This window comes from Ochotona princeps, chromosome 10 (genome assembly GCF_030435755.1).
Source record: "Ochotona princeps isolate mOchPri1 chromosome 10, mOchPri1.hap1, whole genome shotgun sequence".
In the NCBI taxonomy this organism is placed as follows: domain Eukaryota; kingdom Metazoa; phylum Chordata; class Mammalia; order Lagomorpha; family Ochotonidae; genus Ochotona; species Ochotona princeps.
The window spans coordinates 24204190-24231983 of record NC_080841.1 but is presented as its reverse complement, the minus strand read 5'-3'; the positions used below and the strand labels follow the sequence as shown (position 1 = coordinate 24231983).

Sequence of the window (27794 nt, the reverse complement as noted above, 5' to 3'; positions counted from 1 at the left end):
CAAAACTGAATTTGATGGGGGAAAATAAGAGTCTGTTTGGTATCTCAGACACACATGTCTTTCAGTGAAATGTGAGAATTCACAAGTCTCACTACAAGGCCTTCCTGCTGCTGCTTTCAGTCTCTTGACCAGAAGTACTAATAGGTGTAAAGCCGTGGAAAGCTCAAAAATAGTGGAGACTGGTGTACCTGATCCTTGATCCTTGGTTTTGCATGCTGCATTCGTAAGAGGCAGAGAAGTGCCCTCCCCAGACGAAGCTAGCCCTACAAGGCTCCTCCTGTGGGATTTCCAGTTCCAGAACGGTATTGCCATCTTCCTGGCCTCTTCTCCTGAAGAGCTTGGGTGATCTATTTTCCCATGAGATTTCCTCCAGTTTCTCCATCTTTATTGTTTGCTTACTGTCTTGTAGCAAGATACTGCTATCACAGAATGGACAGGCAATTTTCACAACAGAAACCTGGTCTCTTTTTATGGAACCTGGGTGAAGTTTGGTCCAGCTGTGTGATTTCTGAGTACTCCCACTTGTGTGTTCTTTTTCTAATTAGCGTCTAGCATCCTCGGTAAGAAGCACCCTCATTGCACATTTAAATCACTTTAGTAGGACAATTCTACCATAGGTATCGCATCACCAAAGTAACTGCCCGATTCTGACGTTTTCATTCCAGACTTTATAGCAGCCTCAGTTTTCTCTCCTTTTTCTTTTATTTCATTTTCATATATAACATTTTATTGTTGCAGGGATGTTCTGTTGTGGGCAGGATTATGTGAATATGTCAGATACCATATGCTGCTCAGCTTCCAGTGGAGAGTCTAAAGCACATGTTAAAAAGGATGACCCAGTGCCAGTAAAATGCTGTGAGACTGAACTTATTCCAAAGAGCCAGCGATGCTGCAATGGAGTTGGATATAATCCTTTGAAATATGTTTGCTCTGACAAGATTTCAACTGCAATAACGATGAAGGTAGTTGATGGAAAACCTCTTGGAGGTGCTGATTTGACGATGGAAAGAGAAATACATTGTTAATAACTATTTTTCTAAAATAGGAGTATAAAAACTCCTGTGTGCATTATTCATTTTCACATTACATCCATATTAATACCGAATGAGTTTGCTATGATTGATGTTATTGCAATGAATTCCAAAGGAATTAAGAATGATTAGCTGTTCCCAGGGAAGCTTCACCTAACACTTCAGATTAGTGCAAGACTGCAAGTGTGTGTGCTGAACGAGCCAGCACAGGTTGGCCATGCCTCTGCAAGGTCCTGTTTTATTCTTCCTAGTCCTATGGATGGAGAGGGAGACAAGCTCCTGCTTCCTAATCATAGGCACGTGGGAGGTAAATTTTTTGAGACCTTAATATTTGAAATTACTGGAGGTTGTTTTCCACAGTTCCATTAGACCAATAACTTGGCTTGCTATGTAATTCAAAGTTAAAAAATAATTTCCTCTCAAACATTTTAAGGAATTTCCACATTTTGATTCTTGTTTTTTTTTTTAATGGGTGACCATGCTACTTTTCTATGAAATGTTAAAGATATTTTCTTTATCTTAGTCTTCTAAAAGTTCATATGCCTATATATGAATGCTACTTTTGTTATTCCCAAAGATGTGCTTTTCTGGATTGTTTCCAATTTCTTCTCTCATGATCTTCCATTGGAAGTATTATTTCATTATTTTATTGGCAATTTTCTTCCTTTTCTCTCTGTTTTCAGCTGTGACTTGGGTAGTAGACTTCTTACAAAAATTTTCTCATTTTTTTCCCTTTTTGTCCTTCCTTGCCAATCAGTTCCTCATCTTTTACAACTTCATCAATATTGCCTTCACTGTATTTCTCACCATATTTTGGCTTTTTTGATTTAAGCTATCTTGTTTTAATTTTAAGGACTCTTACTTGTTATTGATTCGTAGAGTCCTACATTTTCTCACTCATGGAATATCTAATTTTAGCATCTGAACATGTTGTTCTTTCACTGTTGACTTTATTTCAAGACTTGTCTCATTTGACACTAGTTGTCTTGTTCGCTTCACTGTTTTTGTGTCCTCTGAGTTTGTTTTCCTTTAATTGGAGGCTGATTAAAAGCTTACTGTGCCTAGGCACGGGCTGTGTTTCACTGGAGTGCGCAAGAGTGAGGTCATGTGGCAGAATGGCTTTTGGTCACGGGATCATGTTTACCAATAATCTGAAACCATATTCAAGCTGTACCTGTGTGTATACAGATGTCTAGCTAGCTAGCTATCTACACATTGCAATCACCACAGATAAACTATTTAGCATACCTCTATCACTTTACATAGTTATAATTTTCTTTTTGTGAATTTTGGGGTAAGAATGGTTAACATGCCTTCTTTTAGCTGAATTTGGATTATAGTTTTCCTACTTTTAAAACAAAAGATTTTTTTTAATTTGAGAAAGCTATGGAGATAGAGGGAAAGACACAAAGAGAAAAAGAAAGATTCTACTATCTATTGATTTCCTCCCCAGATAGTCACAACAGGCAGTGGTAAACAAGGCCAATCCCAGGATCCAGGAGCTCCCCCTCCCCCATCTCCCATAGAAGCAGCAGGAGGCCAAATACTGGAACCATCTCCTGTAGCTCTTTCCTGGCCATTCGCAGGGAGCTAATTGGAACTAGGGGAACTGGGACCCAAACCAGCACCCATAGGAAATGCTTGTGTTACAGTGGGTCGTTTTTCCTAGTTATCACACAGTAGCAGCTCAGAGTTTTGATTTTTCATGTAACAGTCCAGTGTGAACTAGGCTGCTCACTTACATGCAGCTTACATCCCACATCCCCTCCTAGCTTGTGGTGCTTTACAACAGCCCTGTAATCACAATGGGGAGGGTGAGTAGATTATTGTGCTTTGAAGATGCATACCTGAGTTCAGAATCCATCCTCTGTGTAAGCTGGGCATGTGAGCGTGTATTGTCAGGTGTGTCCTCCTGTGACACACAGCCTTGAAGACCCCATGTTCCTGGGAGAAAAGGGAGAAATGATATCCCTGAGAACATGGTGTTATCTCTGTCATATCCACCTGCTCTCTAGCTTCCAAAACTGAACTGTCCCTTGTGTCATTTTACACTCCTTCTGTGTAACCCTCCTTTTACTGCCGTTGGCCTGGGTGCTCAGAGGGTATGAATTTAAATGCAAATGTACTTGTTTTATTTTTTCTTTCACGTCCTACTTTTTTGAAGCAGCTTTATTTTTACTGTTGGTGGAAATTATATTATGCAAGAAAGTTGGATGGACATCAATTTTTATGAGCAAAAAATATTTTCGATGCATCATGCATAAAGCCAAGGGAAGTAGATCTAAGCAAAATGTGAATATTACCTTATTTATAGTTCCTATAATCTGAGATGGCTAAATATTTAATTTCCTCATATTATAACATACTGGTATTTACCAATGACTATAAAAAGTTAGAGATTCATCAGAGAAAAATTTACAAATATAAATATTTATAAAGATAGTTCATGAAATATTTAGGTTTTCTGAAACTTAGGTGAACAAGAGTTATGGGCCCAAGTTTCCAAGCAGCGTAGAGAGTACAAATTTTCAATGTAATGTTCTTTGTTTTATCTAAAATGCCATAGTTTCAGAGAAGCTAACTAGGGTCCTTTAAACAGTTTGTACACAACTGAACTAAAAGTCTTTTGGCTCAAAACAATATAAAAATTCACACACAGTTTCTAACAACATAAATTTTTCATGAATGCTTGAAGTACCTGGCATGCTGTCAGAGTAACAAAATGAAATAGTCACTGCTGTTACTCTTTGTAGTGTATATACTAACATGTTTACTGATTTTGTCACAAAGCACTTTTATCATCCTGCATTCACATGGTAACCCTTCCTTATAAGTCTTTTACCCATTGAAGAAAGCTTTGGGAGCATAAAGTGGCTTATTCCAGTTCACAGAAGCTGTAAACTGGGATTTCAGGGCAAATGGATGTCATTCCAAAGTAGCTGTTCCTTCTAGTATACCAACTGCCTTCATTTCTTCTTACAGATTTTGAGATATACCTGTAGGTGCTAAGTTAGAAACACCTTTGTTGGAATGAATCAAAATGTATCCTTTCTGTGTCTAAATGAAATGACCAAGACCTATTCTCTATTTTTGCCTGACCCTTTCTGCTTGACTTAGGAAACAATGGAGTGCAGGACTCTCTGCCCAGCATCTATGGAAGCCACAGCACATTGTGGTAGATGTGACATCAACTTGACCAGTCACATCTGCACTGTGGTACAAGGTCCTCACAGTTCCACAGAGAAGGTGTCAAAAGAAGAAATGTGTTCATCTGATGAGGAGATTGTGCACACAGCAAGTGTGAACACATACTCCTTCACAGGTAACAGAAAGAGAGCTGTCTGCCCTGGCTTACTTGGACGGGGGAACAGGGGCAGGGTAGCTGCTGAAACATATTTATTACACTCCCTTCTTAGTCTATTATCAAAAGGTCCATCATACTTCTGCCCCAGCTGACTATAAGGTAGTTAAAAGAATACTCTGAGTATCTTTGAATCAAGCCCTTTAAAGTTTTTTGGAATCTGATTTTGTTAAATATAATTCTTTTTTTAAGATTTAATTATTTTTCATGGAAGGGCAGATTTAGAGAGAGAAGGAGATACATAGAGAAAGATCTGTCCACTGGTTCACTTCCCAAGTGGCCACAACAAGCAGTGCTGAGCTGATCAGAAGCCAAGAACAAGGTCTCCCACTTGGGTGCAGGGTCCCAAGGCTTTTACTGTCCTTGACTGCCTTCCAGACTACAAGCAAGGAGTGAAAGGGAAGCAGAGCAAGCAGGACACGAACCAGTGCACAGGCAGGGAGCTGGACGGGACACAGCCTGCTGCCTGGGATCATGGTGCATGCAAGGCAAGGATTTAGTCACTAGGCTATCGCACTGCACCAGATTTATTTCTTAGTTTATTTGAAACACAAGGCAAAAGAGGACAAGGAAGAAGAGACCAAGATTGTGGCATAGCTGCCTCTTGCGCCACGTATATTCCCTATCAAAGTGCCTGCTGAAGTCCAGGCTGTTCTGCTTCTGATCTAGCTCCCTGCTAATACTCCTGGGAAAGCAGCAGATGATTGTCCAAGTAGTTGAGTCCCTGCAGCTCACTTAGGTGACCCAAATGGAGTTCCCAGCACCTGTCACCAACCTGGCCCAGAGTTGACCATTGTGGCCATTTGAGAAATCAGCCAGTAGATAGAAAAATCAGTGTCTCTGTCTCTCTGTATGTGTCTGTATCCCTCTCTCTGCCACTCTACGTTCCAAATTAAATGTTTGTTTTTAAAAATGTATTCATTTAATTGAAAGAGCCATATATATAGAGAGAGGAACAGAGAGAAACACGGAGAATGTGTGTGGGAGAGAGTGAGAGCAAGAGACGGACGTTGTATGTAGCAGTTCCACCAGAAGACGTGGCCAGCGCCAGAGCCAGGAGTTCCCTCCAGGTCTCCTGCATGGGTGGGAGGGGCCCAAACACTTGGTTCATCTTCCACTACTTTTCCCAGGTCACTAATAGGATTCCAGTTGTAAGTGGAATAGCTAGGACATGAACCAGTACCGATACAGGATTCTAGTGTGACAATTGGTGGTTTGTACCTGCTGTGCCACAATCTTCATCCCAAATAAACAAATATTGGAGAGAGAGAGACAGACAGACAGACAGACTGACTTGTATCAGCTACTTCACACTCCAAATATTCACAACCAACAAGGCTGATGCAGGCCAGAACCAGAAGTCTTCTAGGTCTCCCATATGAAACACAGGAACTCAAATATTTGAACCATCATCTGTTGCCTCCCCAAATGTGTATTAATAAGAACCAGAATGGGAAGCAGAGTAGCCATGACCAGAACAAGGCACCCTGGTACAGAATGTAGCAATCCAAAGCAGTTCAACCCACTAGACCAAACTGCTGTCCTCAAAGTTTAACTTTAAACAAGGATGCATATCGTTTGAGATGAGTCTGTAGATAATAAATAAAAGTAAGATATATGCCATTTTGTCAGTATATCCAGTTAATTCTGAGTTTATTTTTTTCTCAGAAATTGGAAGACAATTTTTAATCAATGCAGCAAGTGAACATTTTGATACTTGCAAGCAGAGGGAGGAACCTGTATGGTTGCTAACAAAATCTAACAGTATCATTCTGAGGTGGAGACCTATAGATGTGATATTTCATCAGGAGAGGCATCTATCTCGAGAACATTGACCTTCACAGTTCTTGAAAGGCTCAAGTTCTATGCATTATCTGGGCCCTACTGAAGAAGTCCAGGATACTCATTTTGAGTTCTGATGGAACTAAGAAAAGCTGGGAAGTTTAAGAGTATCTCTATTGTTCATCTCTCTGAGTTCCTACAGAAGGGTGTGTTGTTTATAATTTAGATTCCCACGGAGTATATTTAAATGCCATAAGTTGTACAGGGTAAGGTTAAATAAACAAAGCAATGTAATCTACTATTATAAATCATCGGGTGCCTTGCTCAATTAAGAGTGAATGATAATGGCAAATAGGCAGGATATCAAGATAAGAGGGTGAAAATTTAGGAAGAATAAAATAAATTTTATGAAGTAGTACTTAGTTTTAGTCTTGCACTACTTTAAGAACTGTCGCTCAACTAACCAAACAGCAATCCCATAAGCATGATCTTGTAATAGGTTAAGTGAACTGAGATCATATGTGGAAAAGGAACTTACTGTGATAAGAAAATAGATTCAACTCATGCTACCGTTGAAAGGGGCAAACCTGAAAGACGCTGTGTCCCACACTTCTCTCAAGCTATCCCTTCCACCTGACATGCCTCTCAGCATCCCACTCAGCAAAGAAAATTCCAGATCCACTGCTATGATACAGGTTCCTCAAGTCAGTTGCCCTCTCTATTCTGTGATTTTGTGGCACATTACACAGTTCACCATTTCTACTGCATGGGCTGTGCTTGAAACAATTGCCTCTTCTCTCTTAGAAGATGTAAATATCCTCATGAGTGGGTTGTCTTTAACTTTACCTCATTATTTGGATTTAGCACACGGTGCACAATGAATTTAGCTAGGAACGTGTCAGGGTAGAGGACAATTTGCAGAGTTTTCAATCTCTCCTACTTTATAGTTGTAAATCAGGGCCTCTCATCTTGAAATTGTTGGATTTCATGCAACAGGCTCCCCTACTTTTATTTGCTCCTTGTAATCAAGGTCAAGGCTTTGAAGGGCTTTTAAGCCATACTTGCAACAACCCTCTCCAGAAGTGAAGAGTTGTTTCTGCCCTCTGATATAATATCATAAGAGCTTTCAAGATCCAAACTTCAGGCCACATTGCCTACCAGAAAATACTAGACATAAAATCCTGAAAACAGCAAACCTTTTTCACAGAAAACATTGAACACACAAGTAGTTCTGTGACAATTCCACTAAAACCAATTTAGACTAAGAAGTTGGCCTTTTTTAGAAACTAAGTGAACAAGAATTGCTATTAGTGATGTTTAGCTTCTTTGATGAAACAGAGAACTAGATACACATATCAGTGCACTCTCCATCCCTGCAATGAAACAGCTCATGCAACCAACTACACAGAGAAAAGCTTTGTTTGACTTGCAATTCTGGAGGCTCAAGTCTAGGCATAAGCCGCCCCATAAATTCAGTATTAGCTGAAGACAGAGCACACACAAAGGGAAAGATCACATCACTACACAGGAGGCAAGCAGACTGGCTGAAACTCATGCTTTCATATCAAGGTTCTCACTAGAACTACCTTCCCCCAGGACATGCTTCTGGTGACCGAAGGACCTCCCAGTAAGTCCCAAGGATTTTGACTCTCCATAGCATTACCTTGGGAATCAAGTTTGTTTAGGTGCGTTTGAGAGACACCAAGCTGATGTACGAAGCATAGCACTGCATAATTATATGATAGTGCAGTAAGTGGTATGCTTGTATATGCTATGATAGCAGCATCAATATCCTGTAATGCCTGTATATCTAGTACCGGCAAAAGGAATTTAGCAGGATTTCAACATGAACAACTTGCAGATTATGAGGTTCTGCTACATAAGTTTTTGTGTTTTATTTCCTTTCTAAGTCTATGAATTAGCACAATGCATTGTAAGGAGGTATAGAAAGAAAATGTAGCTCAGACAACCCCAGTGGGCTGATTGAATTAATTCCACATCCCATGGAGATAGAGCAAGTGGTTGGGCAACCACGGAGTAGGACCTGCTTTTTGCATCCTCAGTGTGAGAGCCTACAGCCACTACACAGAATAAGCAAATTCATAAGCCCTAAAAAAATTAAATGGAAAACTAAATTTCAAATAAATTTAAATTTTAAAATGAACTTTCAAGCAATTGGGAAAAAGCAGAAATTTGTAGCATTGATATCTCATATTACCAAAGCTTAAAATGGAACCAAGATATTAAGGCCACAGTTGAATCACATGAGCCATTGTGTAATACAATATTTGCCAATCTGAAAAACTCAGCAGTTTGATCTTGATATTTAAATTTGATTGGTTGGTTGGGGTTTTGGTGGAAGACTAAATTAAAAAAAAAAAATAGGTACTTGGACATGCATGTATTTTTCTTCACTAATATGAAATTATGATATGCTACATTTAAATTCAAGTGTCTCATAATAATTACATTGTAATTTAAATAGTATTTTAACGAATTAATAGTAACAAAATAGTGAAAAATAATATTTATAACAATAATATAATAAAAGAATGTCGGAAAGCCTACCTCAAGCAGAAGAGATCATAAATTTGTCAAAGCATTAACATCTAATTATCTAGAGATTAGAGCATTAAAGATTCATCTAAAGATTAAAACATTATTCATTTGCTTCTAAATGTTTCAAGATCTATATTCCTCCTTCGTGTGATGGTAGAAAAATTAAAGCAACAAACGCTTTACTGTCTTCTTTCTGTCTCCCCAGATGTGAATCTTGAGCCCTACACCATGTACGAATACCGGGTCTCTGCTTGGAACAGCTGTGGGCGAGGATTCAGCGAAGCTGTCAGAGCCAGCACAGCAGAAGATGTTCCCCAAGGACTGAGTCCGCCTCAGTGGAGTAAAGTGGACAGTCCTGAACATGCCATTGTCTTAAGCTGGAAGAAGCCTCTACAATCAAATGGTATGAAACTACTTTAAAAATAAAAACTTAAGCTCATATATTCATAAACAAATTGAAATGAGCATGATCACCATTGAATTGGCATGTGTCTAAACTACTAGAGTATGGCTAGTTAAGAAATTCCGTTATGTTCTAACTGATCTCACGCTTCGTGCTGTAGCCCTGATGTGTTTTAATTTTCCTAAATAGATAAATAAAAGTTTGTTGAATGTGAGCTTACAGGTGAACTGTTTTTCAAATAAACAAAGCATATTCAGGAAAAGCAAAATATCTTCAGTATTGATAGTAAGTCTGTTTGAAAATAAAGAAAAATAAGCACATCTGACTGATCATCCGTGTCAGGGGTCTGCTTTTTCCATCATAGAAAAATTTAGGAACTGCTTGAGCAACTCTGTACAACAGCAAATCAAAGGTAAATAATGCTGTGGTATTCCATTTCATCAGAACAGAGGTATGTAAATTGTTTGCAAATAGTTAGTAGTTAGATGGGATGCTGAACTACAGGTGTTTTTTTTTTGTCCTGTTTATTTAGGTCCTATTATTTACTACATTCTTCTACGAAATGGAATCGAACACTTTAGGGGAACATCACTAAGCTTTTCTGATACCAAGAGGATTTATCCCTTTCAGGAATATTCATACCAGCTGAAAGCTTGCACAGTTGCTGGCTGTGCCACCAGCAGCCAGGTAATGGGAGCTTGCCTCAACAGGAGAAGGGGTTTGGTGTGAAAGTCAATGAGCATACAGATTGTGAGTGATTTTTCCAATAATAGAAAACAGTGTGCCCCTCAAATGGTGTTAAGTTGGGTGTTTGTGTGTTACCTCTATTGGGTGTTACCACTTGGGCATACAGGAGAGGTCACTGTCAGCGAAATGCATGAATGAAAAGCAAATAAGATCTTGAACTAAGGTAATGTCTTCCTTCACTTTCTCTCTCCATCAACTATTTTTTTCAGCATAGGTGTCATGATTTGGGTATGATGTATCCCCACCAAAATGCATGTAGAAATTTGGTCCCCATTTTACAGGTGGCATGGTCATGACAAGGCATTTAGTTTTGAAGGGAATAATGCTGTCTCAAATGAACGAATGACTTCTAACTCCCAGAAGACTGGGTTAGATATCAGGAGAGTGAGTTGGTATAAAGTGTGGCTGCACGTGTATTTTGCTTCTCTCACATGCAGTGCCCTTCCTCTTTCTGTCATGAATTGAAGCAGCATGAGGCTCTGACCCACTGCAGCTGTCTGATCTTGACTTTTCTGCCTCTGGAACCTTGAGCCAGAACAAATCTTTTTTGTTTCTTTATAAATTACCCAGTCTCAGGTGTTTTGTTATAGCATCGGAAAAAAGACTAAGCCAATAACCCTTTTCTAAATCCACATAAATCCCAAACCATCCTTCACCTAAGAGGATTTGTTTTTAAATACCATTTCAACAAAAATAGCCTACTGCTTCAGAAACAGGAAGGGTCAAAAGGCCTGGCCTAGAAAATCAATGGTTCTAAGGCTACTGAACAGCTTTGGCAGGAAATAATGAAGACATGAGGGAGCAGAATGTAGAATATCATAGAGGAACAATTGATATCAGGAGACTATCTACAGCACTTAGTAGTGATCTGTAGGTAGAAGAATAAAAAAAAGCTGCTGAATTGATTCTTTAAAAATGTGTAGTTTGAGAAATTTTTTGGATAGTGATGCCACTCTCTGAGTGAGTAAAAAAATGAAGGGTGGGGGACAAAATATGAAAAGAATATCAGGTGTTAAGTGTTTTACTCACTAGTTAGGATGTACCTTGGGACACCCACAGCTCATATCTGACTTCAAGTTCCAGATCTTCCAGTTTCAGCTCTCTGCTAATGTGAGGCAGCAAGCGCTGGCTTCAGTAGTCAAGTCCTTGTCTCTCATGTGCAGGACCTAAGTTGGATCCCCAGCTCCAAGAGAAGACCTAACTCAGTGCCAGCCATTACAGGGATTTGAATCAGTGAATGTATTTCTCTCTCTCTTCCTCCCTCCTTCCATTTTTTCTTCCTTCCCTCTCTCCATTCCTCCCTCCTTTTTTTTCAAATAAGTAAAAGAAAGAAAAATTTTGTACAAGAACTATTTTTACAAATATATACTAAATTTAAAAAGCACTGATGGCAGAGTGATAGAAGCAGATATTTCTTAGCTGTTTTCTGTTTATGAAAGCATCTAGTCTCAAAAATTAGATTGAGAGAGATCTAGAGCTTACACATAAGAGCTAGATGAGCATTTGAAGCAACTGAAGTCAAGTATTGCAATCAAAGGAAACTACAGAGCAAGACAGAAACTTACTACCACAAATGACAAGTATTGGCAAATCCTCAAGGATGAAGAAAGAGGAGCCCAGCAAGGAGATTGGAATAAGCAATCGTGTGATTAAAGAGGGAAATGAAGAAGGAGTGTTTTCATGGAAATCAGTGTCATCAGAGGAGGTCCTGGGGAAATACTCAAAAAAACAACTCTGCTTCTTTTCATGTGGTTCAAACTTTGGGAGAGCAGCCTTATACTCTGTGGAAGAGCAATCGAAATCCAACACTCATGGAAGCTGATCAGCCACAGAACATGTGTGCAGTGTTTTGACCAACACACCCTGGAAACATCTGTAAGCCTGCCTCGATTTGCACAGACGGCAGCAAACTGGGCCAATCAAAACTTATATATTGAATGGTCCTGTAACACTTTTATTCCTTATGCATTGACAGCTTGTGATTACCAAGTACCAAAATATTTGGTTAAATAAAATCAGGACCCCACACGGTACTTTAGTGGCTGAAGTCCTTGCATTGCACATGACAGGATCCCATATGAGCGCCGGTTCATGCTCCAGTGGTCCTGTTTCCCATTCAGTTCCCTGCCGTGGCCTGGGAAAGCAATCAAGGACAACCCAAAGCCTTGGAACCTGCATGGAAGACCCAGAAGAGTTTCTGGGCTCCTAGCTTCGGATTGATTCAGCTCTAGCTATTGCAGCCACTTGGGGAGTGAATCAGTGTTCAGAAGATTTCCCTCTCTGTGTATTTGACTTTCCAATGAAAATAAATACAATCTTAAAAAATAAACGTACAATCAGAGTTATTTTTGTTAAAACAGGAAGTACAGCCAAGTTTTTGTGCAAAGCCATATTGTGATAATATTGACTAAATAATGGGTTGATTGGTCATTTTTTCTTCTACCTTGGTTCTTTTTCTAGAACACTGGCAGAAAACTAAAAAGTCATTCCAAGTGTCACAGGAGGAATATAGCAAAGTCCACCCGTTTATACTCTTCAAAGCACATTATATGCAAGCTAGTTCAGATGTGGATTTTGCTCCATATTTACTGGTGCTTAAAATGTACAAAATTAGGCTGTTAAAATGCAAAGACACTGATGGGCCATATGGAAGAGAGTTATCAAGAGTTCTCTAGTAAGACAGTCTGCCAGCCAGCTTTTACTTGTTTAAACTGAGGGCTGCACTCTGCCATCAAAATTGTTGTTGAACCTGTTGTGATAAATGGTAGTGTGAGACTTATGTAATATATTCAAGGTCAGATTTCATTGTTTAAATAGGATGGGAGGGAAAAAATAAAAGGGACTGCTTCTCCAAGCCCCAGCTAATGATATGCCAGGCCAGACAACAACATTTTAAAACAAAAGTGACATTCTCATTGATCAGGTTACCTAGTGTGCTATTACAATAAATTGTTGTTTAATTCCTGTACTTTCAGGTAGTTGCAGCTACTACCCAAGGAGTTCCAGAGAGCATCCTGCCACCCAGAATCACAGCGCCAAGTGCAGAGGCTCTGCATCTAAGCTGGAGTGTCCCTGAGAAACCAAATGGCGTCATTAAAGAGTACCAGCTCAGGCAGGTTGGGCAAGGTCTCATCCTCACTGACACCACTGACAGGAGGCAACATACGGTCACAGGTGAAAAAAAGGAAAACCTACTGGAGGAGTCTGTCACTGTGGTTAGGGGGGCAAAGCCTCCCAGGGGTGTGTGTATGATGTATTAGGTCACTTCCAAAGGACGTGTTCTCTTGACATATGGTCAGGTCCCACTTATCCTTGCTAATAGAAGAGCCCACACTGGCAGCAATAAGCCACAACAGCAGATAACTTCAGAAATAATTTATATTTGGCTTTGATATGCATTATGTGTGGGATTTTTGCAACAGTATTAACTTTTTTTTTCCAAATGAACAGTAAGATGCATTTTCATTCCCCAAGGATATACTCACAGATAATAGGACTAGGATAGCCAAGAATGTACTGAAAGGCAGGGAAAAATGAGCCAGAAGCTGACATTTGTCTATGAAATAGGTAGTTAATACAAAAAAAAAAATAACAAAAATACTTCATTGGCAATTGGCTGCCTATGGACTCTCTGTTGTGACTATTAATAGTAATTAATAGTAATTGTGTTATTTGTATTGTTTGCCTAAACACTATTATAATCAGTTCTAATACTATGATAATAACATGGTGCAATTGCATAGTGGGAGCTAATTGCCAATGTGGATCTCATAATAAATAAGATGTTTTTGTTTAAAACAGTTGCATTTTCTGATTTAACCAGATTAGAGTTCTTCTCTAAGCTATTGCTTCATCACCTTGTTTTATTTTTGTCACGGACTTCTCACTACCTGAGATTTAATTGTTTGTCCTTTGTCTTGATGCCCCCCCAAAAAAACACTCAATTGTGGTCTCCAAAAGAATACAGACCTTGTCTGCTTTGTTTAATGTTATACTTCTAGCTACCAGAATAGTCATCAACTCATCAAGAGGAACCAAATAAAGCTTTTGAGAATAGTTGCATTTAATATACGATTTTCATCACAAATGCCAGGGGAAGCAATAATTATAGATTACTCCTGTTTCACATGAAATACTTTGAAAAAATTTAAGTAGTTCAATTCATTATTTGATTCTACCATCACAATAGTTGAGTAAACTCTAATTCTGAGATCTAGTCAAGATTTTGCAAACTTTCACTATTTCCTCATTATGAGTCGCTTCCTCCCAAGATCTCTACAGGGGTGAGCTTCTTCCATTGGCTATCAAACCTTGCAGAGGATATTTATAACACGTAAAAAATCAGAAAGATCTGGGAGCACAATGCCCAGTTTTTCCAGTTGAGCAAGACTACATAGATGGAAAAATAAGTTAATCATGTCACACTCTTCAGCACCATAATTTCATATCACAGGGTGAGCTGTCATTGACAGGATCTTTCCAGAAGAGCGACAAGCCTGCAGAAGGTGCTTAACATCTGTGTGTTGGTGGAGCAGCACATTGAGTGACATCAGCAGTAATGTGGTTGCTGAAAGCCCTTCTCAATTCAAATGATCAAGTTCTTTTCTTTTTATCAAGTTCTTTAATAATACAAGTTCCTTACGCATTGTTTCACTTGATGTGAAAATCATCCCAAGTGATTGAAATAATGTTACTTCACATCATGAAACTGTGCCTGTGTACAGTGTTTTACCATTTGAAAGGGTCATTTGCATTGTGACTTGTTGGATTCTCATAGCGTTGATTAAGGGAGAAATAAGTTATAGTCACCCTTGAAAGATGAGAAAGAAACCTACTCAAGGTTGCCAAAACATCTAGAAATCAGAAAACTGTTTCATTCCAAATGGGAATGTTCCTGCTTGCTGTGTTCAGAATACTACATTAAGGCTGGCAGATAAGATTTCTGCTCCCAGAGTGTCCTTAGCAATAAATATTAAGCAAAGTTATAACTGAAATACAATATAGCTGGAATGGCAGCAGGACTCTGCAGATAATAGTGGCAATCAACAGAAGCATTTGGAATAGAGAGAATGGAATGTTAATTATAGGGTTTTTAATATATAATTCATTTACCTATTTATTTATTTGAAAGAGTTACGGAATAGGATGGGGTGGGGGAAGGGTGGGGATGTGCCATCTGTACACTCATTCCTTAAATGACTGAAACAGCCAAGGCAAGGCCAGCCAAAGGCAGGAGCCAGGAGCCTCATCTGGTCTCCCACATGGGTGGAGGAGCCCAAAGCATATGGATCATCTTGTCCTTTCTCAAATGCGTTAGCAGGGAGCTGAATACAAAGTAGTTGAACAAGCAACCACAATGAATGCCAATGTTGAGGCAGAGGCTTTCCCCACTATGCCATAATGTTGGCCCTGATAATCACTGATTTTTAAAGTACAAGTTAAGGTACTTTAAACTTTGTACCGGTAAAAGCTTCCTAATACATTCAGATACAAAACTGACAGACTGCCTTCCCGTTACAGTAGCTGTCAGTTTAGGAGTATTAGCTTTGAATTGTGTTGGCCAGCTATTTGGATTTGCATTTTTTAGAAACCAACAACTGTATTCCACCAAATCAGGTTCAGTTGTAATGGGCAAACCATAGTAATGGTAGTGTCATTAGTTGTAAAATGATTCATTGCAAATATCTTTAAATGGCTTCACTGTAACAGTTCTTCTTTTCATTGTCATTTAATCAATATATTCATGTCAAAAAGTATTTCTAATATCAGGAATATTCTTTTATTAGAGCATATATTTTAAAAGATCTCACATAATTATGACTTTTACAAAATTGTAAAATGGAAAAAGCATTTAGAAGCCATTTGATCCACTCCTCTGTTCTGAGTTAAAAAGATGCAGTTGAACTGGTGCTGTGGCTTAGTAGGTAAAGCTGTTGTCAATGGCACCAACATCCCATATGTATGCTGGTTGGAGTCCTCGCTGCTCCACTTCCAATCCGGTTCCTTGGAAATGAACCTGGAAAAGCAGCAGATGATGGCCAAAATGCCTGGACCCCTGTACCTACGTGGGAGACCCATAAGCTCCTGAGTTTGGATGGGCCCAGCTCCAGTCATTGAGACTATCTGGGGAGTGAGCCAGCAGATACAAGAGTGTGTGTGTGTGTGTGTATCTATGCTACTCTGCTTTTCAAATAAATCTATCATATATATAATATTGCAAGTATTTCCCTGAGGTAATACAGACCTAGAGAGGGGTTGCTTTCTTCAATGAGGAAAGCTTTATCAAGCACTGAGATTTCTACATACAGTTCCTATGGGGCACGAGTGGTGTCAGGCAGTCAGTCATCCGAAACCTGAGATAGATATAGATATAGATATAGATATAGATATAGATATAGATATAGATATAGATATAGATATATACACTGCTATGCATTTTATCTGCCAAGGAAAATTTGGTTTCATAATTAGCTGACTGACCCATTTTTGTACAGATTTGTTTTATGATGTAAATGAATATTGAGCTCATGGACTGCACTAAGACAATCAAATTTATTTCACATTCTGTCTTGACTGACCAAACAGCTGCTGAATTCCCATCATTTCTGAAACCTTGGCATTCTCTAAGCAACAGAACACTAATGAAGCTGTAGCACTAGGCATCCTGGAGCTTGAAAATCTAGGTCCTTGGAAATGGCAGAAGGGAGAGCCAACACCTTGCTTCAGCCCCATTGTCTCCATGCTTATTTTTAATTACCTCAAAGCTTTAGAAACATGATCCCGTAAATGCTTTGTGGGAATAGCGGCAAATGCACTCATCATGTGAAATCCATAAATTGCTTATAATCCTCTCAAGATGTTAAAAAAAGCATTAAGTAATTGAAGACAGGAAGTCCTCAGTTAATTATTTAGAGGTGTTATCAATGCTTTAAGTAAACCGAAGCATTTTCTGCTATCTCACTGAGCTGAATACCATGGGGACAAAGGAGTAGCAGCCGTAGTCTTCTCATATTCGCTAATGCAAACAGCACATGGCAGCTTGTCAATAAAAGACTTTTCATATCATTTCTTACTGAACACGTCCAGCATCCTATATGGAACGATATGGATGTGGGTTATGGCATTTTTTCCTTCTGGTATTCCAGGACCTCATGCATGGTCTTCCTAGTGTGGTAAGCTTAGGGGCTGAGGAGAAGGTAAAAGGATTGACTGATTTAGCAGAGCCCTGAGAGGGAAAAAAAATCTGAATTAATCATGTCCTCTTTAACAGTCGGTATGATAAGGGTCTCCATATCTCTTAAATCTGGGGAAATTGTTTGCAAAGTAGCTAATTAAAAGTTGGCCATCATTGCATTTCACTTAAACAAAAGGATTCACCCCGGCATTGAATTAGCAAAGGGAACAATTTGCCTTCATTTCCTATCATCATAGAAGTTAATGAAAACATTGTGTGCTAAATCATGTAACTCCCAGCAGTCCAGTTGCAGCAAGAAAGGCACAAATAATCTTTTGTTGAAACTTATCTCTTATACAGGACTTTTGTAAAACAGAGAGACATCTCAGTTTGACTGTCAGTGTAAAAATCTCTGAATTCTGCCACATACTTCCACCACATCTTTGCTCACATATGTTTCTTATAATATCCTTTTTCTTCTGGTCTCTGTTTCCAACCAGTAGGTAAAGTTGTTGTAAGTTCAGAGATATCAGCTTCCTGTTTGCCATATTCATTACTGTATTCAAAAGTATCCACTCAGTGAATACATATTGAATAATAAAGCACAGTGTCTAAGTGACTATATTTAATTTTGATTGGAGATCAAAAATATCCTACCATTGAACGCATCTAAATATCAGGCAGCACCATCTACATAATTTGCAGGGCTCAACCCCAAATGAAAAGTCAGCTTTCCTTGTTGAAAAATCATTAAGAACTTCAAGATGTTGAGAACAAAGCATTGAATTAAGCATAGATTGTTTCCATGCAAGGAAACTCGCTTGCCTGTACGTATTACAAATTATTGAAGCCAGTCTTGGTCTGTGCCAATAGGAGTATATTAGTGATATGTCTTTAATTAAAATAGATAGGAACAAAAACTTGTATTAGGACGCTGTCCTCAAAGCATACCCTAAAGCAGATACAACAATTTTATTTTCCCAAGTTTGGAAAACTAATTTTGTGCCTTACTGCTTGCCAAAAAAGAAAAGTAAGTAAATAAAATACAATCATAGCCTTTTTAAATATCTACTTATCAGTGTTAATGCCAAAAATGTAGTCAATGCTTTCTGAACAATAATATTTAAAGAAAAATAATTTGCTGTAGAATATGGATATCCCAAGGCCCTGTATCCGGACAGTCACTAACTCCACTTTACCCTAATAGGTCTAGCCAATACCTGGTCTTAGCAAGGTCCTCCTCATCATCATTATGCATTTGAGTAACATTAGATTTTGCTGCCACCTGATACCAGGCTCCATTTTGTATTTAAAAGCTTTTTAAATTGCTTTAAATTTCATTTTCCTTGCATTGGAGGGCAACAGAGACAGAAAGGTGTCTTCCATCAAGTAGGTTCTCTCCCCAAATGTCAAACAACTGGGACTCAGTCAAATGGAAATCAGTTGGGGTCTGCCACATTTGAGGAAGGGCCATTACTGCTACGTTCCAGGACGCATGTGAGCAGGAAGCTGAATGTGGAGCAGAGGCAGGTATGAACAAGAGTGACACAACCACTGCATCAAACACTCAGCCCCCTCTTTTGCTTTCGAGGGGGTGGGGGAAGAAAAAAGCTCTGCATTGGAAAGGCAAAGAAATGGCTTCAGTCAAATGCAATCCTGTTTTCTACAGAAAAGCATTTGTTAAAATATTATTTCTAGAATCAAGGGAGCAGCCTGTTTCCATTAGTGATGATCTTGTAGTAAGTAGTTTTAATGTTGATCGGCCAAAAAAAAAAATGTTCATCTAGGAACTGCTTCTTGAGATGACTCTTGTCACTAGGATATTGGAGAGAATCGGCTGGAATTTCACATAAAATACAGAATTTAAAATGCCAATTAGCCTGTAGCAAAGAGTCAGAACTGAAAGTCATCAAAAATTATTGCATGGGGATTTGTAATGCAAGGGCACCTTTATTTGCATGTTTTGATGTCAAGTTCATATGAGATACCAAACGGACTTCTTGAAAACTAATGCAATAATAGTGATGTCAGCTAGTACAGGGGAAAAGCTTAGCTTGGCTAAGTGGAACTCAGAGCTGCTGAGATTATGATGTATGTAACCAGCAAACCAAGGGAGACTTCAGGATACACAGTCCCCAGATATTTGTTATTCAAGTTAGGTAAGCCAAATCATAATTTAAATGTACTTTGATATCTCTAAAGTAATTCCCAAGATTGCACTAAGATGTTGGAAGCTCTTGAGAATCTCCATGAGTGGAGCTGTTCTGGAGGAGAGGCTGTATGATATCCAAGGCAAATGAGGAAGAAAAAGGGTTCATAATTCTAGCAGCAGAGACTAGAGGTAGGAACTCCTGGCTCAGAGCAAACATGGTTTGATTTAACTGGTGCCAGGATTGCTATATGTTTATTTGCAATGCTTGATGTCCACATCAAAAACCTAATTTTTAAAAATCTTTTTTTGTTTATTTATTTGAAAGATAGAGTGATGGTGAACTGTGAGGAGTGTGAGGAAGGAGGAGGAGAGACAGATATTCCCTCTACTACTTTATTCCCCAAACAGCTGTAATGGTCGTGACTGGACCAGGCTGAGGCCAGGACCCAGAACTCCAACTGCGTCTCCCATATAGATGACAGGGATCCAATCACTTGTGCCATCTCCCACTGCTTTGTCATGTTTATTAGCAGGGAGTTGGGTCAAAGGCAGAGCAGTTGAAACTTGAATCAGCGTTCTGATACGGAATGCCAGCTTTGTAGCATTGGTTTAACCCACTTCAACCAAAATGCCAGCCTCTAACAAAAGATCCCCAAAGTAATCCAGGCCATTCAGCATTTAAATCATTATGTAGGCTGATCAAAGAATTCAAGGAAGTACGCATTTTTTAGGACTATTTAACAGATGACACAATGGAGTATCTTCATTTGATCTTAGCCAGAAGGCCGAGAAGCGATACAGTGGAGTATCTAGCTGAGTGCTTTAAAGTAAGCTCTTGCTATCTGAAATTGTAGCGAGAAAAGTACCCTTTCCCAACTATTTATCTGGAGATTAAAATTAGAGGCAAGCTGTTCTTTATAGAGTTCACCAAATATAACTCACACAGACACGTATTTTGTTTCCCAAATCATATTTTTATGAGCCATCGGCAGACTCTCTTCACTCCCTTTTGAACATGCATTTACTCATGGAAGTAATGTTACTTGCAAGTGTAATTGTAATGAGTTTGGTTACATTATGCCTCTTTTCTTTAAAAGAGACCATGATTCCCTGTAGGGAAATTCAGGTAATTTGTAGCCGCAGTAATCGTCACTATACTAAAATGTTAAATACTTGGCTTTCCTCCACGCGTTTGCCTTTCTCTACTCTACACCTGCTATTTCCCACTCTTAATTCGATTCTGAGCACTTGAATGATGTTTTCTTTTCTCCTTCTGACTCTTCGACTTTAGGATTAAGTTACAGTTGGAATGGTTCCTTCGAGACATCACTTTATTTCCCTCTTCTCATCCTGATCAATTCATGAGTAGTTTTCAATTGGTGTGACCTTTTCATTGCTGTTGCTAATCTTTCATATATATTTGATTTTAGGTCTTCCAATAGGGGCTACCTTAAAATGACAGAAAATTCCAGCTGATATGCATTGATCTTATTGAATTTTAAAAAGTTATAGATGAAAGGCCATCCAGTTCATATAAGTCATCTATGCCTAATTGTAGTTGATGCTATTCTTGGGGGTTATTTAATCCAAACTTGTAAATGTTGTCATTCTGTGACAATAGAACAATACATTTTCTAAAAGATAGAATAGAGAAAGCATCGGATATAGGTGTTGCCTTCCTTTAAACTAATCTGCTATCCAGTTCGACAACCTGCAGTGTTAGGCTCTCCTTCTCTAGATATGGAAAGTAAAACACTTGGAGAACACATTTGCCTGTGGTCATGGTTAAGATGTATGTAAATAGCCCAGTAGTTCAGCTCCATAATCTTCATATAAATAATGGATTGTTCACATTATTACTTTTCTGTCTCTATTTTGTCACTTATTCTACCCTGTGTATACAAAACTCATCAAAGAAGCTGGGTATCCCTAGTCCAAAACTGTAGAAATGTGCCAGAACCTTAAGCTTCTTGTTCTATAACATAGAATCTGGATTTTGTACTTTTGGATTGGGGGCAATCACCTGGTAAAGTCTACGTAAGCATTCCAAGATCTAGCAAAGAACCTCTCATATGAAACATTGTGTCTCCAAGAATTCAGCAAGCGGGGTCCTCAACATGAGTCAAATTCCTATGGACCCCACAAGATTCTGAGCTTTTGTATAGACAGGAGACAACCATAGTAAATTTAATAATTTTATGATTTAGAGCACTGTATCTTGCAAGCAAAACACAAATGGGCACTAATTGGCTCAATTGCAAGCCTCCTTAAAAGGCTACCAAATGATGTTTCTAAGATACAATTTCTTTTCATGTCTGTGTTCTGTTTTACTTTCAAGCTCTGTCTGATGTAACGAGAACAAATGGCAAGTTTAAAAAAAGTTTTAGTCCTTTGCTGGCTTTTATTGACCTGAATTATGCCCCACACTGAGCCCCAAACATTCTAACATGCAAAGAGATCATGGAGCTGAATCCAGGACAGGGTCACATAGACACTGCTCAAACCTAGCACAGTCAATCCTAAATAAAACCTAGATTCCAATAATGGCAAAAAAAACTGGGTTCACCAAGGAAATTATGAGTCATGCTCTAAAAAGAATCAGGAACCGACCTTGGAAGGTAAAGTAAATGGAAGTTTTGTGATACATACCTGCAAATAGAAGTTGACTCTTCAGATTGCATTCATGTTTTCCCCACATGATCCTTTAAATTAGCCAAGAGGTCCACATTTCAGAGAGAGACACAGTTCTTTGTGTTTTCAATGTTTATTTTTTAATCTGTTTGAAAGGAAGAGTGACACAGAGGAGACCCGGATGCCCACAGCAGCTGAAGTTAGACCGGGCAGAAGTCAGGAGTTAGGAACTCTGTCAAGGTCTTCTGCATGAGTGGCGTCCAAGGACTTGGGCCATCAGCTGCTGCTTCCTGCATGCACTACAGGAAGTTGGACGGGAAACAAAGGAGCTGGGACCCAAACTGGCACACCAGGTTGGGACGTGAGCCACACAAATGGCAACTTAACTTGCAGGTGCTACAGTGCCCACCCTTCAACACGAGACTTTGAGGATGAAGTTAACCGTGAATTAGAATAAGCCCACCCTTCCTCCTTCCCTCACTTGTGATCACACCCCCACTCTCCTTTTTGTGGTCCTTTTGTCTTCATCTCTATTTCTTATTTCACCATATTTCTCTTTTTTGTTTGACAATTACGTCTGATGTCTTCCAAATCCCTCATCAAGGCTTTCTGCTCTGTGTTGAGTTGTACATTATTGCTCTGCCTTGAACCTTGCACCCCACTAACATAAAGGGAAGCAGATGCCCTCCATAGTCTGCTAGGTGAGTCACTTTAAACAACTGTACAAATCAACCTTGGTCATGCCCTCCATGTCTTTTCAAAAATACCTAGGGAAGTAGCTGCTAAAATCCTGCCCTATCTCCCAGTAACTTTCTTCCAAAACTCTGGGCTGTATATGAAAACAGTGCCACTCAACTCACTTCAGAAAGATGAAATGGCAGTTTCTATTTTTACATATTCGTTTTCTTTTAAACCACTATCGTCATTACAAATTCTTTCAATCCTCTCCTCAGCCTTCATACACCTCCATGGTAAGTTTCTCCTTCCTTCCCTAATGTCCAGTCTGAAATTTCTTCAATAGTCATTGCTTATCTGAAACCAGACCAGCCAAAACACAGAATGAGAAAGAAAATTGAGGTGATTTTTTTTTTGTCAAGATGTTTCACAAAAAAGCTCTTGAGGACAGCATGCCTGCGAATCTTGCTTCATTTTTAACAGTCATATTTACATCTGGGTTTCAGAAAAAGAATCTAGAAAATATTCATAATTCACAAAGTAGATGGACATTGGTAATTATTTTGTCATTATTCTACCACCAGGGAGGGATATCTCAATTAGGTGGGTACTGTGGGCAAAAATATATTTGGAATTCTGAGGAAAGTACTGTTTGGTCAGATCAGAGCCATGGGACTTGTGCCAAACACCACAGTCTCTTGGCCATTCCCTCCTCATAGAATAATTTGAGGGATCTGGGATCTTCTTTAAACAGTATTTCACTATGAACACAGAAAGTAGGCACAATACAGAATAAACAAATAAAACCAATCTAGGTCACTTATTCTCTTATTTTTTTAAAAAAATTATTTATTAAAATTTTATTGGAAAGTCAGATTTACAGAGAAAAGGAGAGACAGAGAGAAAGATCCTCCATCCACTGGTTCACTCCCCACGTGGCCCTAACAGTGGGAGCTGAGCTGATCTGAAGCGAGGAGCCAGTAGCAGGGTCCCAAGGCCTTGGGCCATGCTTGACTACTCTCCCAGGCCTTAAGCAGGGATCTGGATGGGAAGTGGATCAACTATGACATGAACTGGTGCCTATATGGGGTCCTAGTCCATGCAAGGCAAGGACATTATCCACTAGGCTGCCGTGCCAGGCCTTAATATTGTCTTCTAACATAGAATGATACTCAGGTGAAAGAGTGTCACCCGAGACAAGACCCGTCTTTTCAGTAGCAGTAGTTAAGAGGGGTCACTCTCACCTAGATCAGTTTACTGCTGCAACTTCTGCCTTTCATTGTTGGATTTCCCTTCTATTTTGCATTAGCTCTATATTTTATAATCTTAACATTTCCCATAAGCTTTTATCAGAATATGTGATTTGCGTTTCACTTATATCCTTAGTCATATTCCTCATCTGTAAATCAGGTAAATATCAAAATTATGTAAATCCTGCAGAGCAACCAATTGGAAGATTATAATCAAATAAGTACCAGAATCTTATCACAAAACTGATAAGGAAACTCAGAGGGCCCTAAAGCTGAGTCCTGGAGCATTTGCAGCTGCACTGCATTATTGCAGAGAACCCACACTCATGAGTCCGTTCTGAAGGAATCTCAGAGTTAATTTTTTTTTCCATTCACTGAAGAAGCACCTGCTTCATGAGTGTCACTAGTCAGAGGATAGAGAAGCAAGGTAAACAAAGTCCCTACTCTTTCAGAGTTCATGCCATGGAGAGGAAAGCAAACCAGTGAAGAATAATAACACATCAGATGACGTACAAAGCTAAGAAAGGAGGGTCATCTGGGGGTTAAAAGTTGTGAGTAGAGGGCCAAGCTCAGGGACCTAACAGCTAAAATGCTCACCTTGCACGTGCCAGGATCCCATATGGGCGCCGGTTCTAATGCCAGCGGTCCCACTTTCCATCCAGTTTCCTGCTTGTGGCCTGGGAAAGCAGTTGAAGATGGCCCAAAGCCTTGGGACCCTGCACCTGTGTGGGAGACTCGGAAGAGGCTTTGGGCTCCAGTGGTCACTTGGGAAGTGAATCATCAGACAGAAGATCTTCCTCTCTATATATCTGGCTTTCCAATAAAAATAAATAAATCTTTTCTTAAAAAGTTGTGAATAGATTGGAAGCAGTAGTCAAAATCTTCAAAATTTATGTAGCTTTTGAACAGATAAAAGTTACAGGAAGTTGCATAAAGATAACATGCGAACATGTCTAGAGGAAGAGGCACCGTATGAAAAGAATAAAATATGTGACGGCATGGTTCAAAGTTCATTAAAAAAAAGTAATCATTGGGTACCTACTTTAATGGAGCCTAATTATTTGACATAGACAAAGTCCTACTATTTAGCCCTTCCCCCAAATTTTCTGAAGTCTAATACAATTAGAACTTTCCCAAGAATCAAGGGAAGAGATGTCAAGTCTCGATATATTTCTTATTGAATGCTTCTGTCTCTTCACCTTGCTTCTGCTAAAATAAAATACTACTCTGAGTGTCCTGTTTCATCTTCTCACATGAGCTGCATGCTATGATGATTCCCCATTTTACAGATCAGTAGACCAAGGCAAGGAGAAGCTAAGAAACTTATCCAAGGTCATCAGCCATGGAGTGGTGAAATTTAACAATATACAACATCTGTCATAAATGAAATAAACCATTCTTTTTTTCCCCTGATAACTTATGGAGCAATCACTAAATATCATATTCTTAAGGGAAAAGAAGCATTAAACACTTACCAAATTATCTTTAATTGATATGTAAAGGGAAAACCAACACAACCCCCCAAATTAGGAGATGGTACATTAAGGACACATATAATGAAGAAATACAAAATTTAAATAGAGTGGAAGATGGGGGTGATAGTTCCACAGGTGAATATGGCTTGGGGCTAGAAACTCTGAATCTCACCTTCCTTTTAATTCTTTTCTGCCACTATTCATGGAAAAAGTTATTGCAGAAACTGAGATGGTTAGCTTGGAGAAGAGAAGGCTCAAAGGGGATTTGATAACTGTCTACAAATATTTGAAGAACTGTCATGTGGAAAAGAAATTAGATTTGTTCTCCATGTCTCTAGGGTTGGGAGTGATAGAAACATTCCATCATAGCATAAAGAAAGACTTTCAAACAAAAGAACTGTCAAACTCCCTAACAATGTGGTGGACTTCTTGGGATGCAGAGAACTTTATTCTCATAGGATCCTGTTGGGTGATAACATGTATGGGGCAACAAGAGGATAGTTAATGTAAATGTTAGAATCTCTTCCTAATGTCCATGAATTTTATCTTGGATAAGCGAAACTTCTCTCAATACTTAAATACTATGAAGTTTATACCTTCATTATAGAATGAGTGCTTAAAGGGATTTCTTATTTTTTTGGATACCATGTCCACAACCCTGTGTGTAGCTTCTGGTGCTTGATGAATCATAAATAATCTACTCAAGATGTACTTTGTTTTTTGCTTGCTTTTTCTAGGTCTACAGCCGTACACCAACTACAGCTTCATACTCACCGCTTGTACATCTGCTGGATGTACTTCGAGCACACCTTTTCTAGGTCAGACACTGCAGGCAGCCCCTCAAGGTAATAAAAATGTATCCATGATATTGGGGAAGAAGTTTTCATATGGCATGTAAAGTGCATTTGATGAACTATCAAAGCAAAGAAAGAAGAAATCAAGATATCTTAAGAAGTACAAAACAAAATAGGATTGTAGATTCCCATTCATCAGGATTCATTGAACTATAAGGAAACTACAAGAAAAAAAATTTTGCTTTCAATTGTAAGCCTTTTGAATTTGCTCTTCTGTGGAAAAGAATTATTGTATAGCTGGATATGAAATGTCCCCAAAATTCAGAAGTTAATCGGGAGCACTGTGCTTTCTACTGATGTTGAATATACTATTAACCATCTCTAGAAACTTAGAATCAGGTAGAAATGATAAGTATGCAAAGCTTTAAGCAACTACACAATAGCAAGCGGATGCTTATAAAATGAATCAGGAGCACAGGTTGGTTTAAGCATAGAAAGAGGTTTCTACCTCTTTCTGGACATCAACAAAGGTTTTGTGGTGCAGATAACTTCTGAGAAAGATGTAAGGAACCAGGATTTTGACCAATGAATAATGGATGACAAGTGCAGTCAAACATAGTATGAGGGAAATGAAGTTGAAGGCCAAGTTGGAGATGTCTTATAAATTTAAAATGTTACTTTCCCCATGACACAACAGCTCATCCTCGTTGTCTAAGCCAGCAACTGTCATGATGCAGAAGGGGACATCTTAAGAGATAGTGAAGCTTTTTGGTGGGATGAGAAGTAATGGTAATAATAATAATAGAAAACATGTGAACCAATGAAATACCATTGCTAAGTAAATCTAGGTATTCTCCCATTGCAGGGCATGTGTGAACCCATTTAAAGAGTGAGATGATCTCTATGTATAAAATAAGTTACAAAACCATTTTAATGAACGTATCTGTGTATAAAAACACAGTGAGAAAATGATATTAAAAAGGTGTGGGAGTACACGTACCCAACTGATGACAGTGGCTCCCTGTGCCCTGGGGACTGGGATGTGTGATGCCATTTACTTTAAGCAGACTAATGTGCTCACTTGTGTGTGCTAGTGATCAACTAATTATTTAGAATTGTCTACCCATTGCTTTGTAAATGAGGAAGTCGAGGCACAAGTGTCTAAAGAGAAATATAATGTTAACCACCATCATAGAATTCTGAACTACTTCTCCATTATTCTTCTAATGAAATGGATTGTTGTACCTCAGAATATTAGACCTGAACTTCCTACCAGTAAATGGGGAATAAAATGGAAAATTCCACATATGGGGCATATGGCTCCTCACCAGGAATTCACTAATGATGTTTTCTATATAAAGAATGTTTCATGTCAAAAAGCTTAGTGTTCCTTTGAAAGGAAGAAAGCAGCAGTGGATTTTTTGGAAAGGTAAACTATCAAATGGATACTTTGATGATAATGGATAATTTCTAAAGGATCTATCAACCAGTTCTGGCTGCAACTCAAGCTCGATGAAATAATAGGATCTCATATTCTAGTTGAGTCTAACAAATCCATATCCTAAAATTTTTTAAATATACATGTATTTCCCATCTTTCCCAACAACATTTCTTGAAATGGCTCAGATTTTCTGAGTTAAAAATTACAGTTTTCAACAATGCAGGGAATTGTGAAGAGAGAAATGTTGCACTTTTGATTTAACAGAAATAACTGCAAAGAAATGTTACATTAAATGGCTTTGCCTCCATAGGAGAAATGT

General features: G+C 38.8%; 1 protein-coding gene across 1 annotated transcript in view; it reads left to right on the top strand.

Annotated features, from left to right (window-relative positions):
- USH2A (usherin) overlaps positions 1-27794 on the top strand; it is a 641433-nt gene that overhangs the window by 499311 nt on the left and 114328 nt on the right. Inside the window, exons 50-55 of the mRNA XM_004578639.2 lie at positions 739-962; positions 4149-4353; positions 8939-9136; positions 9669-9823; positions 12859-13057; positions 25978-26085. Coding sequence (XP_004578696.2) covers positions 739-962; positions 4149-4353; positions 8939-9136; positions 9669-9823; positions 12859-13057; positions 25978-26085 — 1089 coding nt within the window. The remainder of the gene's footprint in view (positions 1-738; positions 963-4148; positions 4354-8938; positions 9137-9668; positions 9824-12858; positions 13058-25977; positions 26086-27794) is intronic.